This window comes from Lactuca sativa, chromosome 8, assembly GCF_002870075.4.
Source record: "Lactuca sativa cultivar Salinas chromosome 8, Lsat_Salinas_v11, whole genome shotgun sequence".
NCBI lineage: Eukaryota > Viridiplantae > Streptophyta > Magnoliopsida > Asterales > Asteraceae > Lactuca > Lactuca sativa.
Genome location: NC_056630.2, coordinates 26,364,783 through 26,381,889, shown reverse-complemented (window position 1 = coordinate 26,381,889; position 17,107 = coordinate 26,364,783). Strand labels below are relative to the sequence as shown.

Genomic DNA, 17,107 nt, shown 5'->3' with positions numbered 1-17,107 from the left:
CTGGATATGACTAAAGTGATTAAGCAATTGTCGAGGACAAATCTGAGGTTCACCAAAGATTGGTTGCTCAGGGACAGTTGGAAGTATGATGTAAGTTGTCGGAAAGGACCATATTGACATATTCTGAAAAGAAGTAAATCTTGTTCGGAAGTGATAGTCAAAATGGGACTATGGAAATGTCTCCATAGATGGAAGTTATTCAATCTATGTAAGATTAGAAAACCTTAATGCAAGAAGGATGTTCAAAGCAATGTACTTTGAATATGAGACTTCCCTTTCATAGAAGTTGACCTTCTTTGGAATACTCTATAATGACTGGTGACAAGGTTTTGGTGACTTTGTGCATAATCATTACAAGAGGAACATTGCATAAAAGTTTAAAATCTAACAGATTTTTTTGGTAAATGATAGGAATCGGGGATTCTCACATTTACAATAAGGATTTGGGATTGTGAAATGAGTATCATTGGAATCATGTTCAATTGATCTACATCACAATGTAAGGATCATAGACAAACATAGTGTGCATACTTGGAGTGTGGCATAACTATTGTTTAGAAAAACAAAGTGTACATGCTAGGAGCATGGGACGACTGTTGTTTTTATTCAAGTCTTAAGTTGATTGTTTGAAACATTATACAATGAATAATGTGTAATCAATATGGTGATAAATAAAAGGTGGTTCTATTTATATTCGAAAGGGTTCTGAGACCATATTGGATTCGATTATTATTGTGTTTCACTTTGCATGTTTGACTTCCAAAATAGCTAGGTTATTCTTTCCGAATGACTAAGTTATTTAAACACTCCACAGTCGTTCATATGTTGGAAGTAAGTATGAATCAAGACTGTCATGAATCGAGTTTGTAGATGGCTAAATGGGTTTAGTCATAGCAATGGTTACTACAACATTCATGAGTGCTCATAAGTTATGAGTATTGAATTAAACCCACGCTCACTTGTATCACTTCATGGAATTTATCTCGAGTGGTCGTGAGACGGTAATATCATATAAATCTTCAAACCTAGAGATATGAGTTGTTACCTATGAGTTGGTTGTGCATTGATTGCACGTAAACGCATCAGTAACTTGATGTTATAAAACGTGCCTTTGTGTACAATTCAACAAATAGTAGAACAAGCATATGAGTCGAAGTTTATCTGTTCCTTCTAGAAATAGAAGCGATATCTGGGCCCCTCGATGATTTTTTTGTGACCTATGTACCGGCCGGTCAGAACTAAATTGATGTGTTCGATTAAGTTCTTTGTCAAACAAATCGAAAATCAGAAAACAAACTGCTGGACAATAAGTACGACGTTGTTCCATGTATTTGTCCGGCTGATATCATGAGAACAGAGGATTATATGATCACTTATCTAAAATGGCGCTTCATAGTTCAACAGAGTTTTCGAGAGCTACGATTGCTGGTTGGTTCCTGAAGTAACATACACAAATATAGTTATTAGACTTATCCAAGTGGGAGTCTGTTGGATAAGGTGTCTAAGTCCATAACTTATTTGGTATATACTTGACCCGACCCGGCATGGTCCATTTGGGTTGCATTTCATCCAAACTATTTATGGATAATTTTATGAGAGTTATACACATATGTTTATTAATATATTGTAAGTTATAATATATTAATATGAAGTTATTTAATTAGTGTTAGTCTTAAATTAATTATGAATTAATTTAGAGATTAAAAGGAAGACTAATTAAATTGTGGGCTATTGTTTTATATGGTGTGGGCTAATACTCATTTGTTAATGGGCTAAACTTATATGGAAGTCCATGGATGATCCATGGAGCTTTTAACCCATGGGTCCTTGGAAAGGAAAAGATATGGGTTATTAGGGTTTCACCTTAATCATGTACACTATATAAGCATGCTTATGTTGTATGAAATAGCCACTAGTGAACTAGTGTGTGTGTGTGTGCTTGTGTGTGGCCGAAAATACAAGTGTGTATACTCTCTCAAAGTTTTCCAAGAGTTTGTGGTGATTTGTGATTCCATTTGAGGCATTCACACTATTGGTGCTTGGCCCTCAAACTCCTTAGGAATTGAACTCATCATCAAAAGGTATGTAACCTCATCTAATTCTTTTATGTTTAAAAGTACCTCATGCCATGTTAGATAGGTTATGAACCTTGGAAAATTATTATTTTGCATGTATTTAGACAAACATAGATCCAAGGTTTATTAGGGTTGCATGCACACTTAGGAAGTGTTAGATTGCTCAAAACCCAACAAGCACATCTTCCCTCAACATACTTAGGTCTTCGAAAATCACAGGCAAGAATTACTAAAGGGCATGAGAATTTTTGCTTTGAAAATCTTATTGGTGAACGGTAGTGTGTAGAAGTATGAGAACGGATTAAACCAACCATGGACCATCAGAACAAAAGAAGGGAGATTAGCATCTTTTCGCAAAGAAATAAAGGTGGTGGGAATCTGGTTCAAACCCGACGAGAGACATAGAAAGAATATTGAAAAGAGAAATTTGGATTGATGCTTTTCTGAGTGAAGAAGATTCAACAAGAAGATTAAAGCTATGGATTTGAGGCGGTGCCACCAAGCAAAGAAAAAAAAATTAAAAATACAAAACCCACCAGAAAGGAAAAAAAATCAGCCAAGTACGGTTGTCTAAAGAGTTCAAAATTAATATATTATATAAGGGAAGTGATTCGTACATAACAATTTTTTGTCATACACAACAATTCATGAATTCATGCATTATATAGTTGTGCAATACAACATTTTAAAACACCAATTGTTATGTATGAAGAAAAATTGTTATGTACGGATCAACTTCCATTATATAATATCATAATATAATTAAAATACTATATATATATATATATATATATATATATATATATATATATATATATATATATATATATATATATATATATATATATATGTTATAAAAAATAATTATATGTTTTATATTAATTTTGGATTAAATTTTTTTATAAAAATTTCTTACAAATAATATAAATAGTCAATAAAATATGTATATATTAAACCCATTTTATAGATACTTGTGGATTTTCATGAAAAAAATAAATTTATATTTTGATTAATAATTATTTTTCAATGACATATCAATATATTTTGGTTATTTTGTGCGTGGAAATATATGTTCGCCATAAGGGCATTTTCATCATTTTGTAAAATTTTGAATTTATAATATTAAATATATTATACAAAAATAGAAGAAAATCAATAGATCTTATTGATAAAAAGTAACAACGTCATTTGGATATGAAAGATGCATGCACAAAGAAGCTAATTTGATTTGGAATTCATGCACTTATGAGAACACATAAGAAAATTAATTGCAAAAGGCAAGAAGTTCATGGTCACTTTGAACAACGGCCAAATCTTGCTTTCCTAAACACACAAGTACTTCAATGCCATCCCTGTTTGGCGCATCCATCATAATAAAGCTATTCTTCCTTAGATCTCCGGCCACGGTTGCTTTTACGGGATTTCCCCACCCAAAATCAATCTCATATGTAGAATACCCACACAAGCTTGAACAGATATACGCACCATCAAATCTTCTTTGTGCTTCTTCTAAAGTAATTCCGAATAGATAAACAAAAGCGGTTTGGATATTTGGTAGGCCATGAAGTTTCAGCTTTTGCTTCTTGAACTCACTGATGAATGACTCAGGCTTCATTTCACTTAAAATATCAATGGCTAAGTGGAAATTTCCGATGCTCTTTTCAGGCAACTGTTCCATCAGTCTGTGTCTTATGTTTGTTTGATGACCAACACCGATGAGTTGGAAATCAGAGCCTGAATAGTTTTTGGTAGCTGCTGCCACTGCAGACTTATAAAGCAGCCAAGTCAAAACTTCAATGCGAGTAGGGTTGGTGATGGTTTGTCCAGATTCTTCACTCATGGCTTTGACTTTGAGCTTAAAATCGTTTATCTTTGCGTTGGGGAACATGAAACTCTTTGTAACACATTCATCGGATCCAAGAGAAAGCCCATTAAAATTTAGATTCGTGTATTCAAAATGAATAAACTTGGGGTCGTCGTCGTTTGGAAGCAGTTCATGCTTCTGCTCTCTGGAACAAAATTGTGTCGTTTTAGCCCAGTCTCTTAGAAAATGAATGAAACTGCTTCCATCTGCTAACTTGTGGGACAACGACACAGCCACTGCGACACCTCCACATTCAAAATGGTTGACCTGAACAGCCAGCGGGATCACTCCGTTGCTTTGAAGATCATCATCATCATCTGGACGATTGGATCTTTGATTTACGAGACCATGTGGAAAGAATTGGTCCAGATCTCCATGCTGCGACCTTTTAAGGAAATCAGAGAGCGTGCTATCAATGGAAGCTTCAAGAAACTCAGCTCCTTGGTCGTTGCAATCTACAAAGGATGGTGCTAACTTGGCGAACCTACCAGCAAAAGGGTAGTACTTGGTTAATGTTTGAGATAGCGACTTCTTCAAGGGAAGTGTTTTATCATGGGAACTTGGATAAATCCCAGTGTTTGGGTAGAATATAACAAACGGCATGAACGTGTTCACCAGAGCTTGATCGAGTACGGAAAGATTGAATGTTTTGAGATGAGAAGGGGTGGGGGAAGAGGGTTTGATGATTTCTTTAGAGATGATTGTGTGAAGCTGCTTTCTACCAAATCTTCTCAGGTTGCCAATCATAGTCATCTTCAATCAAGAGAAAGGGCATTGATGATCCGAATTTGCTTCTCAATATTTCGCTTCTTATATGCTCATAACTGGTTTATTTACGTCAATAAAATATTACACCCAGCCTCTCCCGCCATTGGGATATATATATATATATATATATATATATATATATATATATATATATATATATATATATATATATATATATATATATATATATATATATAGAGGGTTAGGTTATTTTGTTTTCACTATCTATTGTGTGCATGTATGACTGATTCTGGACCAATCAATTTAGTTATTTTAATAAAATAATTAATGCATATTACATGTTGAAGATATAATAGGTATTAATTACATCTTCAGCATTTAATAAGCATTAATTACTTTTTTAAAATAACTAAAATGATTAGTCCATAATAAATAATACAGGCACACAATAGATAGTGAAAACATTTGAATATATATATATATATATATATATATATATATATATATATATATATATATATATATATATATCAGTGTTCTAAAAGGCGCGCCATGGCGTGAGGCGTGGCTCCGCCGTTACGAAAAGTCTCATAACGTTGCTGTTAGGCGTGACGCGTGGCAAGGCGTGATATGGCGCGTTATGGCGTGTTATGGCGCGTGTTTTTTCGTTTGAGACACAGTTTTTTGCTCTTTGTTATGTCTTTTCTAATTTGAGATACAAGTATTGTGGTTTTTGTTAAAATTTTGTTACTAGTTATTGATCTAACACTTCTAAAAAGTAGTTATATTTAATATAAATTTATATTTATATGGTAATATAATTTTAAATTAATACAAAATCGCCGCCTTACATCACGCCTTGAAAAACGCCATGGCTCGTTAAGCTTGAGGCTTGACCTTGCCGCAACGCCACGCCTCACGCCATTTAGAACCTTGATATATATATATATATATATATATATATATATATATATATATATATATATATATATATATATATATATATATATATATATATATATATATATATATATATATATATATATATATTGATTGGAACGGCATCTGTCGACCAGTCGTCTATATCTGTCAATCAATTTGACTCTCATATTTTATAATTTTTTTTTGGTAATAACCAAGGATTCCACGCAGCTTTTGCGCATACATCCCCGCTGCAAACATAACATGAGGCCTTGCCTTATTTTCAGGAATGACCGCACGTCAACCTCAATAAATTATCCATGATTCTTACCAAGGCATCCCAACTGAGTATTTTTCATATTTTCTACTATTTATTTAATTAGTTAGTTATTATTTTGTTTTAAGTATTTTTTGGTAAATAATATCATAATGTAATTATATATATATATATATATATATATATATATATATATATATATATATATATATTATAATAATAAATAACTATATGTTTTATATTAATTTGGATTAAATTTTTTTTATAATAATTTCTTATAAATAATATGATAATATTAAGTATACCATATTCGATAAAATATGTATATATTAAACCCATTTTATAGATACCTATGGGTTGTATAGGAAAATAAAAATAAATTGATATTTTGATTAATAATTATTTTTCACTTTTAATGACTAATCAATATATTTTGGTTATTTTGTGCATGAAAATCTATATAGGCTTGGCAATAGAGCGGGTTTGGAGTGAATCGACTTTAATTCAAACCCTTTTAACAAATTTCAAAATTCGATCCAAACCTGCTCCGTAATCTGCATGGTTTTAAATAATCAGTCACATACCCTTATCCACCGAATCAACGAATATCCAAACCCGCCCCGCAACCCAAAGGTTTTTAAATAATCAAACACATTTTAATTAATTCCTAAAATAAAATTTCTTAAATAAAAAAATGTATACTATATCTTAATACTTAAAATAACATTTTTTTAAATAAAAAAAATTGATTTAGAGAAGGACATTACATACTCGAGGAATTTCAATCGGAATTAAAAATCACTATTGCAACAACTTTGAATTGATTTATGACTGTAGGTTGTAGTGATAGCGAATAGCAATTACCAACTTTTTTCATGTTAAAAATGATTTATTGAATTAGAAATGGATATGCCGATTTCTTGATGAATATAAATTGAATGACATTATGATCCTTGATAAAAGTCTATAAGTTTAAAAACAGACTTATCGATTCCTATGTAAAATTGTTTTTTCTTTGACCTTTGCCCATTGGACTTTTGATTGGAATTAAAATTAAACGTTAAGAAGTATCAAATATAAATGTATAATTCTAAAATTTATATGTGACGGGTTATAAATGGAGCGGATCGGTGATGATCCATACCCGACCCATTTAATAAAAAGGTTAGCGGGTATGGATCGTTAACGTGTAAACGAATCAAAAAATACTCTCCAAGCCTATATAATTCTTACGTGTTTGGATCGGATCAGGGTCAAAACCCGCTCATTGCTAGGTCTAAATCTATGTTCACCATATGGGCCTTTTCGTTATTTTGTAAAATTTTGAATTTATAACCAAAATTGTTTTGCAAAACTCAGTTAATGTTATCGTTATAGTTTATGAAGTTCGTTTGATTGGAAATCAATTACGAAAATGTATATTTTGTTAAAGAGGGTATTTTGGTTATATTGTGAAACTTGTGAGTTTTTAACCAAAATCTATGCAAGTCCAAGTTGCTAATGTTGTTATAGTTTTATAAACCGATTGAAATTGACATTAAATTGCTAAATGTATTAAGATGCATTGGAAAGAGTAATGCAGTAAAAAAATAGGAAATGTTAAATCTACCATAGTTTATGTCGTAATTTGGATGAATCTGATGCATAGTAAGAAATAATAGCAACGTACTTTGTTGAAACATGGTGCATACATGGTGATTATAAGCGACACGTCCTACGTGTGTAATTGTATAGGTTACGTACTGTCAATGAATTTTGTTACATGTCATATTATCATGATACCTAGTGGACGTATATGAAATAATTCTTCTAGACTCTGAATAATTGGTGAATCTAGCATACCTAAATAAAGTTGATGATCATGTTTTAAAAGTTCTTAAGCGGAGGTGACATGAAAATTTTGGTTGCTTGAGTAAAAGACACCACAATTTGACACACATGGGGATTATAAGCGACACGTCCTACGTGTGTAGCTGTATAGATTACGTCTTGTCAATGAATTTTGCTACGTGTCATATTATCATGATACCTAGTGGACGTATATGAGATAATTCTTCTAGATTCTGATAATTGGTGAATCTAGCATACCTAAATAGAGTTGAAGATCATGTTTTAAAAGTGCTTAAGTGGAGATGACATGAAAATTATGGTTGCTTGAGTAAAAGACACCACAAGAAGAGATATGTATGTTCGAGTTAGATTTATCTAACGAACATGAATACTGACCTACAGCCACTGAGGAGTATATTTAAAACAATATTTAGACTCTTTTCTAGTAAAATATTTGATCAAAGAACTATCGTGGTGATTATTAGTAGTGGAGTTGACGAGGCGATAGAGAAACTTGAGATAGTGTTAGTAATGGTTTGTCCATTATTTAATTTACAAGTTTTATAACCCAATTGAGCAAGAGTGTGGTAATTGAGTTCATTTTTAGGGATGTTGTCATATTTGAGAACCAAGGATAGAAGTGTCGATTTAAAATTGTCGGGACCATTTTCCACATTGATCAAATTCGATCACTGCCAAAGAGATAGACATAGGGATTAGTAATTTGGGACACAATAAGTGTCTAAGTGTAAGAGAAATAGAAGATTAATCAAATATTCAATGGAGATATACGAAGTGTTTGAAGAGAGTAAGTAGTGTATTGCATGAGTAATGCAACTAGAGTTATAGTAATAAATGACAAGAGTATTGTGCTATAACAAAACGAGATTTAAGAAAGAGCAGTGGACATAGGAAAAAAGACGAGATTTTTATGTTTCCATTATCTTTCAGATTTTGGATGGTAACCTCCCGTGTTGGGATGCAAGTATGAGTGAAAGGGACGTCTGTGACATCATGACATCATAGATTTCGAAATTCATGAGAGAGAATTTTCCTATATTGATCAGCATTGTCATGGAAGAGTTGATCACAATGGTGAATGAGTGCCTTAGGATGTTGCAGGCCAATGTAGAGAATGGTTGGCCATGAGGTCAGAGAGTCACCTTCAAGGAATTTGATGCTTGTGGAGCTCCTTGTTTCTTTAGCAATAAGGAGCCCATCATCAATATGATTTTGATTGTCGATATAAAGAGTGCCTTTCATGACAGGTTCTGTTCGGCGGAGATCAAGTTCAGATTTGCAACTTGTATTGTACACGACACGGCTAAGGATTGGTGGTGCGAGGTTATCCACGACCTCAAAATAGATGCAGTCGATTCCATGTCATGGGGGGATTTTGTCACCAGATTCAAGAAAGAGTTTGTGCTGGCAATTGAGGTTCAACATTTGGAATGTGAGTTTTTAGTACTTGAGCAGACTACTAAGTCAATGGCAGAGATCACTACCAAGTTTAGGGAGAGAATGTTATTCTGACCTTAGTATGCATCTTCAGAAGATATAAGGATGACTTACAACTATGATATATTGAGGATGGAGATCCAGGAGCACGTGAGTATCTCGAGTCATGAGACTCTTTTCGATTTAATGGAGGAAACCAGGGAAAAAGAGATAGAGTTTGAGACCTAACAAAGGAAGAGGAGGCAGGACCAAGTTTATGCATCAGCATCAACATCCAAGAAGGCTCAAGTGTCGGGCATTCGACCATGAGGTCAAGAGACTCATGGATTCTACGGGAGGTGTGGTTGGACACAATGGGTAGTTTACTGTGCTTCAGTTTCCAGATGTTTTAGATGCGGGCAGGAGGATCACTAAAGCTAAGACTATAGTCAGGGGGAGTCAAGAGTATGATTATTTTGCAATCACTTAGGCTATGTTAAGGCCTATTTTCCTTTAATATTAGATTGTAACATCCCAAAAATACGGTCTGAAATATTCATTTTAAAACTTTAATAAAAACCATAATTCTCAATCATAAACATAAATCGTTATATCAAATCAGAGTATCATCTAAAAACATGTTCTTTTTATCAGAGTAAACATCCCATGCCAAAACTTCATGTTGTGTACCATCCAGTCATCCCGAGCTCTTCCATCTGCTACCGGAAGTACCTAAAACCAAAACTGAAAACTATAAGCACGAAGCTTAGTGAATTCCCCAACCTACCACATACCATATACATTAACACATATAACACATACTAGGCCTTGCCCACTGCGTCGGTCCCCACCCGACATCGGACCGAAGTCCGGCATAACTTGGGCCCCACCCACTGCATCAGGCCTCGCCCAGCATCGGACTGAAGTCTGGAATAACTTGGGCCCCACCCACTGCATCGGGCCCTGCCCGGCATCGGACTGAAGTCCGGAATAACTTGGGCCTCGCCCACTGCATCAGACCGAAATCTGGCACCGGACCGAAGTCCGGTATAAATAAGTTGAACATAACATAAACATAAACACATAACATAATCACATATCCTACCCGAAGTCTGGAACATATAGCATGTAACATAAACATGCATGAATCACAAAAAATCAAGCGTACATAACTACTTCTCGGGACCGCCCCGACATCGGACCGAAATCCGGAAATATATAAACTGCCTCGGGCTAACCCCGACATCGGGTTTTCCCAGACATACTATAACTACATAAACGGGTCGACATTGGATCCTTAGACCTATTCCTACTGGAGGAAAACTCACCTCGCACCGCCAAATCTTGCTGATACACTTCTGGCTGCTAAGCGACAATTCCTCGAACTGCTGATCGTTCGGCTCCTCGAGCTACCAATACCAAAATACCACTTAGTCCAATTCAATAATCCTCCTTAGGGTAAAACGACCATTCTACCCCTAGTCCAACTTGGTCCATTTCCAAGGCCCAAAACTACAATATAAAAAGGCCCAACACTAGGTAAGCTTCCTAAGCCCACCAGTGGCCCACTAATACCCTAATTTGCTTCATTGGGCCCAATCCCCTTAATGGGCCTTACCCTAAGCTCAAACATATTCTTGGACCATAATAACTGACTCATGATGGCCCATCACAGCCCAAATACCCAAGCATGGCCCAATAACACAAAGTACATACTGACAGATTACGTGGGGCGTACATCTACGTACACTAAGCGTACATGCTAGAAGGTGCGTACGTTGGACGTACCTGCACATACACTCAACATAAATCCCCTGTTAATTCCTTTCCCATTAAGGGCTTAATACTCCACTTCAGAAGCCATAATCACAAATCATGATGCTTTTTCCACGTCGTAATTTATAAAGTCACTGACTTGGTGACTTTACTTGGCCCAAACAAGCCTGAACTCCAAAAATGATGCATTACTTCCATGAAAGAGGGCTAAATCTCATGCATGAACCCATTAAGACATTCAAGATGGAGACTTTACTGCTTATGGGACCCTTTTAGCTCTGAGGGTGGCAATCCTAAGCTCAAAAACGAGATTTCGTCATAAAGGTCCATTCTTGGGACCAAAATGACTCCAAAACCAAACTACACTAGATCTAAGTATTCTTAGGTAAAGTTATGAACTTTATACCTCCAAAGAGTTCCAAATGATGATGCTATTCTAGATCTATGAGCTCCAACTTCGCAACTTTTTCCTTACCAACTTCTTCTTTTCCTCTTCTAAGCTTACACCACCCAAAATGAGCTTCTTGAAGTCAGAATCACCCAAAGATGAAGAAATGAGGCGTTCTAAGGTTTCTATGAGGTTTGGGGACAGATAAGGAGGCTAGGGTTTGAGCCATTATGTTATATAGAGGTTGGCCCTAAAATTAGGGTTTATGGACATTGGACGTACGTTGGGCGCACTTCCTGTACGTCGGGCGTATGCCTAAGGCACCCGTGACCATTTCCCTTTATACGTTGGGCATAACCCAACTTACGTTGGACGTACCCACACACCTTCCATTTTGCATGCATGGTCCTTCCTTGTAAATTTTTTCCATTAGGGACCAGTAATGCCAATAACTTCCAAGTGGCATATCTTCCTTATCCGAGGTATGTTTCCAACGAACTTTATATCCATGAAAAGGTGGCGAGAAGCCCTACGCTTCTAGCGACACACCCCGACCCAAAAATGTAACAACGTAAATTTTCAAACAAAATTTTTGTTTTTAAATTACTAACATCACATATCATAATACTCAAAATCTCGAGTGTCAATGTCATAACATATTTCAAAATAGTTTTCAAAAGTATTTAACACAATCCAAGATCCATAAAACATATAACTCCAGCTCTCTGTGTGTGTGCAATCAAGTCGATGCCTTACAGCGATCCTCGGAAGTACCTGAAACACATAAACACATAACACGGTAAGCACAAATTCTTAGAGAGTTTCCCAAAATACCACGCACAAATAACAAGCCACTCGAGGCCATAACTCTATAGGACCTTCTAGTTAATGTGTCTCAGTGGGAACCTCTAGTCCCATGAATCGTTGGACCCTCTGGCCCGGTCTGGTTGAGAACCCTCCGGTCTCAAAGTGCGTTGGACCCTCCGGTCTGGTCTAAGTAACACATAATATAGCATACAGTACATATCACATAATCATGTATAACTCAAGCAAACACATAAGACCCTTCGGTTACACATAGTTACCACTCTAGGTAAAGTATAGTGAGAAGACTCACCTCGAAGCTAGTAGGAATAAATATGCACTTGGCACTCCCGAACTATCCTCCGCCTAAATACATTAGCCAAGCATTTAATCAATATATCTCCTTTACTCATTTAACTCCTAAGTTCTCTTATTCCCTTTTTAACCCCCGGGATGGGTAAAAGACCCTCTTACCCCTCCAAGGTTCCAGAAGCTCCTAATTGACCCACTCATAAAGTCAACAGAAGTCCAAACAAGTCAATAGTCCAAATCGACCAGACTCACTGAGTCCACTCGTGTGACTCATCGAGTCCCATCGTATCTCAGAGATTCTCAAAAAGTACAACTCGACAAGCTAACCTTAACTCGTCGGGTCATCACATGACTCAGCTCAATCGGGACAAACCCTAAACTACTCGCCGAGTCGACTCATCAACTCGGCGAGTCTATTCAGACTCCCATGCATTCAGACGATTTCAAGGTGAGATTCTTTCCCAAATTTCAGATCTATACTCTTAGGGCTCATAAGTCACATAAAGTCATAGACTTTACGTCCATGCATGGCATCTAGAGCAAGAAATGCCAAAAACATGAACAAAAGGGGTTATACACACTTATAGCTTCACCAAAGCTGGATAAAGCAAGGACCTCAAGGTGTTTGGGACCTCCTAGGGTCCAGATCTGGGGTTTTAACTTCCTCATTACCCCCAATTCACAAAAACCCCAAAAATGATGATGAAAAAGAGCCCTAAACTACCAAAATGAGAGATCTACATCAATGAAAGGGAAAAATTCAAGTTCAATACCTCCAACAGAAGCTTGAGCGTGAAAACCAGCAAATCCAACACCCTTATTTGATCACTAACTTGAAACCCTCTTTTTCCTTGCAAAACACCCACCAAAAGCTCACAATAGCTCTCTCTCTCTCTCTCACTCTAAGCACTCACGACTCAATTAGGGTTTTATCTCCTGAAATGTAGCCGCAATAGGAGGCCTTAAGTGCCTTTAAATAGGCCACATGCCCGGAAAATTAGGGTTTCTTTCAGCAGCGCTGACTCGGTGAGTCGGCTAATGGACTCGTCGAGTCCACTCATTAATCCATGTCACCAGCCGCGAGTACTCTACTCGACGAGTTGAGGCACCAAATCGTCGACTCACTCCACATATCTCAAAAATAAATACTTAGAATATATACCTGGAAATCCGGATGTTACAAAAAACCTTTCGAATAAAAACTTCAAGACCCATAAAAGACCAAAACGCCACTAGCCTTGGCCTCTAAAATCCATAAACGAATATTTTCATAATAGGGTGTTATAATTCTCCCCCACTTAAACTAGACTTCGTCCTCAAAGTCCGCTACAGCCAACTAGCTTGCAATCTGCTCACAACATTTCTGCCCGATGCATACATCACCTGCTGGGTCCTATCCTCAAAGGACCACTTCCATTGACCTTCCGTCCGGTCTCTCTGCAAAATAATCCCTGAAGCTAAGAACCTCTGGAGCACTTAATCACCAACAATCCTGAGAACACGACTCTTACCCAACCGACAATCCTTTCGGTACTCCCTGAGTACTTATGCTGGACATCCTAGGGGTTTACTCCTTTTTCCACTGCATGATCACTGGCCTTCCCACGTCAACTCCCCATAAGCAACAACCTTCTCTATCTCTGTGAGGGGCAACCCTTCACTGTAATTAAATCTCTAGTCACTCCAAATGTTGGTTCCTTCACTGTCAACTACCGAATGCTTACTCTTATCACGCCTCAGTGCTGAACGCCCAACCCAACGGATGGATCAGATAATCTTTTGAGTAAAAGATTCGTTCCTGCAACGGTTAGACTCCGATGAGAGCTGTGCAACAGAACCAAATCCTTCACTCTGAGATTATTTAACCCTACTGTGATAGGCGTCGCACCACTCGGTCAACTAACCACTCTACACAAGAATTCCCTTACCACTACCTCTGCCCGAAGATCCTGCCATCTCCTATCCATCTTCTAGATGAACCGAGACCACCCTGGTCCCAACAAAACTACCATCCTCTTGCTTACCGGACTCCCACCGGTTACTAAACCCAAACTCATGCTCTTAGTCACTCCTAGGGACTTCCAGGGAAACTTTAGTTATCTAAAACTACTCTATCTATCTTCCATAGGAAACGGGACTTCCCGGGTCCTAACTTATCTGTCCACTATCTGAAATACCGAATTCGACCCGGTTACTAAACCACTTATCACTCTCTTAGTCACTCCTAGCTACTTCCATATAAGAATTCAGCTACCGAAACTACTTCATCCACACTGTCACTCATGGCTCTATAGATCCTAGAATCCTCGATCCTGTATCTTGACCCTAAGGTCTCTACCAGGTCCCACCTGCGCTACTATACTCACACGGGCCTCGCCCATGGGTCTCACCCAAACTATATCTCAGAGTAGCCTCCCCCACATGTCTCACCTTTCTAGGGCTATACAGGACCAACTCCATCCTGAAACTCAACAAACTATCCTTCCTCGATCTCAATCCGGATAACTAGGAGATACGGGCCTCGCCCACACTCCGCTAACTAGGTTGTAACACCATGTTCTGAAAATATTCGTTTATGGATTTCAGATGCCAAGGCTAGGGGCGTTTTGATCTTTTATGGGTCTTGAAGTTTTTATTCGAGAGGCTTTTGGGTCAGGGTGTGTTGCTAGAAGCATAGGGCTTCTCGCCACCTTTTCGTGGATATAAAGTTTGTTGGAAACGGACCTCGGATAAGTAAGATATGACACTTGGAAGTTATTGGCATTAATGGTCCCTAATGGAAAAAGTTGACAAGGAAGGACCATGCATGCAAAATGGAAGGCGCGTGGGTATGCCCAATGTAAGTTGGGTTACACCCAACGTATAAAGGGAAATGGTCGTGGGTGCCTTAGGTGTACGCCCAACGTACGTCCAGTGTCCAGAAACCCTAATTTTAGGGTTAACCTCTATATAAAGAACATAATGGCTCAAACCCTAGCCTCCTTATCTATCCCCCAACCTCACAGAAACCCAAGAATGCCTCATTTCTTCATCTTTTGGTCATTTTGACTTCAATAAGCTCATTTTGGGTGGTGTAAGCTTGGAAAAGGAAAAAAAAGTTGGCAAGGAAGAACTTGGAAAGTTGGAGCTCATAGATCTGGAATAGCATCATCATTTGGAAATCTTTGGAGGTATAAAGTTCATAACTTTACCTAAGAATAGTTAGATCTAGTGTAGTTTGATTTTGGAGTCATTTTGGTCCCAAGAATGGACCTTTATGATGAAATATCGTTTTTGAGCTTAGGATTACCACCCTTTGAGCTAAAAGGGTCCCATAAGCAGTAAAGTCTCCATCTTGAATGTCTTAATGGGTTCATGCATGAGATCTATCCCTCTTCATTGAAGTAATGCATCATTTTTGGAGTTTGGTCTTGTTTGGGACAAGTAAAGTCACCAAGTCAGTGACTTTATAGATTAAGACGTGGAAAAGCATCAGGATCTATGATTATAGCTTCTTAAGTGGATTATTAAGCCCTTAATGGGAAAGGAATTAATAGGGGATATACGTTGAGTGTACGTACAGGTACGCCCAGCGTACGCACCTTCTAGCATGTACGCTTAGCGTACGTAGATGTACGCCCCACGTAATCTGTCAATATGGACTTTGTGTTATTGGGCGACGTTTTGGGCCATGCTTGGGTATTTGGGCTCTAATGGGCCATCATGAGTCAGTTATTATGGTCCAAAAATATGTTTGAGCTTAGGTTAAGGCCCATTAAGGGGATTGGGCCCAATGTAGCAAATTGGGCCATTAGTGGGCTTGGGAAGCTTACCTAGTGTTGGGCCTTTTTATATTGCAGTTTTGGGCCTTGGAAATGGACCAAGTTGGACTAGGGGTAATATGGTCATTTTACTCTAAGGAGGATTAATAAATTGGACTAAGTGGTATTTTGGTATTGGTATCTCGGGGAGCCGGAGGATCAGCAGTTCGAGGAATTTCTGGTTAGCAGCCAGAAGTGTATCAGCAAGATTCGGCAGTGCAAGGTGAGTTTTCCTCCAGTAGGAATGGGTCTAAGGCACCAATGCCGGCCCGTTTATGTAGTTACAGTATGTCGGGGTTAGCCCGATTCAGTTTATATATTTCCGGACCTCGGTCCGATACCGGGGCGGTCCCGAGAAGTAGTTATGTATGCTTGATGTCTTTGTGATTCATGCATGTTTATGTTATGTGTTATATGTTCTGGACTTCGGTTCGATTTCGGGCAAGCCCGATGCAGGATATGTGATTATGTTATGTGTTTATGCTTATGTTATGTTCAACTTATTTATATCGGACTTCGGTCTAATGTTGGATTTCGATCCGATGCAATGGGTGGGGCCCAAGTTATTCCGGACTTCAGTCCGATGTCGGGCGGGGCCGCAGTGGGCGGGGCCCAAGTTATGTCGGACTTTGGTCCGATGTCGAGCGGGGCCCGATGCAGTGGCCAAGGCCTAGTATGTGTTATATGTGTTATTGTATGTGGTATGTGGTAGGTTAGGGAGCTCACTAAGCTTCGTGCTTACAGTTATCAGTTTTGGTTTCAGGTACTTCCGGTAGCGGAGGAAAGAGCTCGGGATGACTACATGGTACACACCAAGAAGTTTTGGCCTGAGATGTTTACTCTGATAAAAAGAACATGTTTTGAGATGATACTCTAATTTGATATAACGAGTTA

At 37.7% G+C, this 17,107-nt stretch overlaps 1 protein-coding gene across 1 annotated transcript; it reads right to left on the bottom strand.

Moving 5' to 3' along the window:
• Positions 1-3,217: 3,217 nt before the first annotated feature.
• On the bottom strand, positions 3,218-4,742 carry LOC111877244 (acyltransferase Pun1). The gene has a single exon (XM_023873770.3). The coding sequence runs from the start codon at positions 4,690-4,692 to the stop codon at positions 3,340-3,342; it is 1,353 nt and encodes a 450-aa protein (XP_023729538.1). The 5' UTR covers positions 4,693-4,742; the 3' UTR covers positions 3,218-3,339.
• Between the last annotated feature and the right edge of the window lie 12,365 nt (positions 4,743-17,107).

Coding starts and splice junctions, on each gene's coding strand:
- LOC111877244 (XM_023873770.3), bottom strand. CDS start 4,692: ATGACTATGATTGGCAACCTGAGAAGATTTGGTAGAAAGCAGCTTCAC.